Consider the following 4080-nt stretch of genomic DNA (forward strand, 5'->3'; position numbering starts at 1 on the left):
GCGGGCGGTTAAGAGGCCATGGGCAGCTGGACGACCAAGGTCTCTGACTTCCTGTTCCAGGAAGTCCTCCTCCACCCCATTGTCCGAGGATAATCCACTTCTCTCCTTGGGCCACGTTTCCTAGAGGCAGGGTTGTGGGGAAGAGTCCTGCCCAGTCACGGCGCCAAAGGATCCCTTGACTGGAGGCTGTAGCTTGAGATCTGGCACCCAGGCAATTTCTCTATGCTTCTATTTCTCTAAATACCTTGTGGAGATATCTAGAAGAACAGCTCTCACCAAGGTGGGGCATGAAGGGTTACTCTGAGATTGGGAGTCATTAATTTGAGCGCCTACTATATGCCAGGCCCAGTGCTAGGCAATATACTCATTTTACCTCAATTCTCATACCACTGACTGAGGCAAAAATCATCCCCCCAGGTTATGGATTAGGAAATGAAGATCTAAGAAGTTCTGGGACTTGCCCAAAATTACAAAGCCAGTATTGGGCAAACTTGGGATTGGAACCCAAATCTTGGCAAGTTATAGAATCTCCAGCCCACCCCCATACTGGACCTTTACTCTGCTTCTCTAGGAAAGACTCTACTACTGTGTCTTCCTGACAAGGCTAAGGCAAGTTGCTTTCTGGGAGGGGAGGACAGGGCCAGAACTTCTTGGCCCCCAATTCATATGGAGTATAAAAACACTGGAGAGGACAGAGTATAGGGCTCTCTTCTCAACTTCTCAACTTGACAGCAGGGGTGTCTCTCAGACAGCAGAGGGCCACAGAGAAAAGGGGAGGTCCAGGCATCCTTCTAGACCTTAAAGCAGCTAGGTGGAACACAGGACAAGGGGACTGGCATCTGACCACTGGACAAGGGACTAGGGGCCCCACCCTTTCCATTAACCCAGGCCTGAGGTCTTTGAAATGACTTGGAAAGGGCTAAAATTACAGGGCCTGGTCCCTCCACTGCACTAGAATCTAATGATCCACACCTCAACCCCCAGCCTCCCTCCTCCAGAACATGCTGCCTCAACACAGCTCTGAGGCCCACAGCCCTGTGGCCTGAGACCCAGGGACCTCTCCACCCGTTTCAGATCCCCAGTCCCTATGAGACTGAAGATCGCATAGTAGAACCCTCTGACCCCTGATCTAGCACCTCTGGCCAGACCTGCTCCTTCTCTTAGAGAAGTGAAATGTAGCCTAATAGCCTGGAGAGAATGGCAGAATGAACAAGCAACAAGGACAGGTGGTTGGATGAAGAGTGAACTAATGAACAGACACAAAGGGAACAGAACACACCATAGACAGAGAAGGGGGTAACAACCCACCTCGCAGCTACACATGGGGAGATGAGGGGATGCCTAAAGGAGCAAAGGTCAGGCGATCAATGATAAAATTAACAAAATGAACCATAGAACAAAGTAACCAAGGGTTGTGCTGTGGGCAAGTGGAAAGCACGCACAACGACTAACCAGCTGAGGCTGTGGGATTGTTTATTAGGGCTGTGTCCAGCCAGGCTGCAGCGCCAACCTGGGCTCAAGCCCAGTGTCTCCACGAGGCTCCGGGGGTGGGGGAGGGGAGAAAGCGCAGGAGGACCCGCCACCTCCGGGCTCCGCCCTGTCTTGTCTGGGTCCCTGTAGTGATTTTGCGCTCAGGTGAGCGAGGTGTCATCGTCGCTGCCCTCGCCACCCGCGCCTCCCAAGCGCTCCTCCCGGCTCTCTGCCACCGAGCTCTCATCGATGTTCTCCAGCGAGTCCGCATGCTGCACCGACAGCTCTGACAGCGCCAAGCTTGGCAACGGGCTCTGCTCCGGGTGTAGCCAGGGCTTGAAGTGCGGCTGATGCTTCTGCTTCCATTCAGGGTACTTAACGCACGCCTTGTACATCTTCTTCATGGCCTGTAGACCCACCGTACGGACGAGTCAGGGGTGAATCGGCGCAAGACAGTCTTCACTGCTTCGTCTCTTTCCCCTCCCACGCCCTCCACCAACTCTGCCCCCAGCTCCCAGCATCCTGACCCTTGCAGCAGTTTTATAACTCCACCCCTCGGCCCTAACTCCGCCTCCTGACTCCACCCCCTCAACCCAGAACCCTCTTCGCCAGCCTCCACACCTCCAAAGTCCCAAAGCCACTCACCTTGGGAGCCAGGAACTGAGAAGATTTATTCACCACCCACTTGGGTAAGGAGCCTATGAGGGTAGGGAAGGGTATTGAGGAGAGAAGGGAAGAAGCTGCCTCAGGGACCCAGTCACTTTCCTCCAGCCTGGGGTTTCTAGGGAGGCCACCCTCTTCTCCAAGGGGGAGGGCGTGAGACAAATCTTATAAGACTGCATCATCCTCACTCCCTCTTTCCACTTCAGACCAAGGTCCTAAGGCTCAAGTCTGTGCCCCTCCCCCACGCTGAGCCCCAGAGAGCTGCATGGAAGAAAACCACAGGATCCTAGGTGACCACAGGCTACATATGAGTCGAAATCCTGACCAACTGCCTCCCTTTCATTCATACTGACATCCCTTCTCATACCCAATCCCTCAATGGTGAATGACCCTAATGCTCAGTCCCTCCTCTACCTGTCCTTCCAAGCCCCTGTCCCAGGAAGCCTAGCTGCTACATAGACCTCTTGGCTGAGCACCCTAGCCTGGCCTGATCTGGAACCCACAGACTAGTTCTCCATCCTGTCTCATTCTAAAGTGTCTGCTCTTCCTCTAACACCCAACACATTCATTCAATGAGATGCTGGGGAGCCCTGAACCTGGACCAGGGCCCTCAGTGGGGCTTAGAATATACCCAGGCAAAGGTGTTCAGAGTTTACCCATCCTCCATTCATTCATTCATTCATTCACTCACTCTACATTCATTCAGTGATACCCACCCTGGGCCAGCCCTGGGGACCCAGAGAGGAACTCACTGTCTGGGGGGCCCAACAGTGTGCCAAGTGCTCAGCTAGAGGGGGATGGGCACACAGCAGGGAGCCAGCAACTCCTCTGGGTATCAGGGATAGAGGAGGTGACATCTTATGCAGCCCTGGAGGAATGAGTAAGGGAGGAGAGGTGTTTCAAGGCTGAGGGATAGAGATGCCTAGACAGGGAGGTGGGAACATGTAAAAGGTGTGAGGAAGGACTGGGAAACCTGAGGAGGCAGCTTAAACTACACTTTGAGGGCAATAGAAAGTCATGGAAGAATTCTAAGCAGAAAAGAGTTATGAGGAAATAAGTGTTTTGGAAAAATCCTCCTGGTAACTGTATGAACAGGCAAGGTGGCTGAGTATGGAGAGAAATGACAGATTCAGGAGCTATTTAGGAAGTAGAATCAATAAGAACTGGTGACTAGATTTGGAAGCTGAGAAGAGGGGGAGCCTCAGATGACCCCCAGGTTCTTGGCATGGATGACTGGAGGGGAAACTTAGGAGAGGGGGCAACTTAGGAAGAGAGATGGTAACTTCAGCATTGAACACACTAAGTCTCAGGCCCTAAAAGACCTGAGGGACATGTCCAGGAGGCCAGTGGTCACGAGGATCTGGATCTCAGCAAAGAGAGAGACGTGGTCAGTTAGCTATAGAAGCCTTGGGAGTGGCTGAGCCCTCCCAAGAGAAAGGGGACTGAGGCCTGGGAAACTCAGGTTTCCAGGATGGCCAGCAAGAAAGGATGGGAGCAGCCAGTGAGTTGGGAGCAAGTCAGAGCATAGGGGTGTGGGCACCCAAAGAGAGAGCTCCAAGCTTCATCATGGAGCAGTGGCACCACCTTGGCCTTTGCTTTTCAAATCATTATAAACCTTGGTTCAAATGATGTTTTTGATGACTATGCCCCAAAATACAAAACACCTTCTAATAGAGGCCCTTCTGGATCCCAAGCAGATCAAGCCCCACCCTCTGTGGTATAGGGAGGGATCCCATGATAGGCTGCCAGGGCCAAGCCCTCACCTTTGGGGTCCACCTGGGCCAGGTAAGTGATGACGCAGCTCTTGGGCCCCGTGCTCTGGATGAGGTAGCCCGTCTGGATGGACACAGCTCGGACCAAGTCTTTCCGAGGTGGGTATTTCTGGGAATGGAAGGCACAGGGAGGTGAGACTCAGGGTGGATGCAAGAGGAGGTGTCTTTGTGAGTA

At 53.1% G+C, this 4080-nt stretch overlaps 1 protein-coding gene across 3 annotated transcripts in view; it reads right to left on the reverse strand.

Annotated features, from left to right (window-relative positions):
• Positions 1-1456: 1456 nt before the first annotated feature.
• The window catches only part of STARD10 (StAR related lipid transfer domain containing 10), a 23479-nt gene continuing 20855 nt past the window's right edge, over positions 1457-4080 (reverse strand). For 2 of the 3 annotated variants that reach the window (XM_039847963.1, XM_039847964.1), the window contains exons 5-7: positions 3897-4014; positions 2116-2168; positions 1457-1877 (exon numbers count right to left, since the gene is read on the reverse strand). In XM_039847963.1, the coding sequence (XP_039703897.1) occupies positions 1632-1877; positions 2116-2168; positions 3897-4014 (417 nt within the window). In that variant the 3' untranslated portion in view covers positions 1457-1631. Of the gene's footprint in view, positions 1878-2115; positions 2169-2885; positions 3002-3896; positions 4015-4080 lie in introns of all 3 variants that reach the window. The other variant, XM_039847965.1, reaches the window with a different exon arrangement.

This window comes from Pteropus medius, unplaced genomic scaffold (assembly GCF_902729225.1).
Source record: "Pteropus medius unplaced genomic scaffold, Ma_sr-lr_union100, whole genome shotgun sequence".
NCBI lineage: Eukaryota > Metazoa > Chordata > Mammalia > Chiroptera > Pteropodidae > Pteropus > Pteropus medius.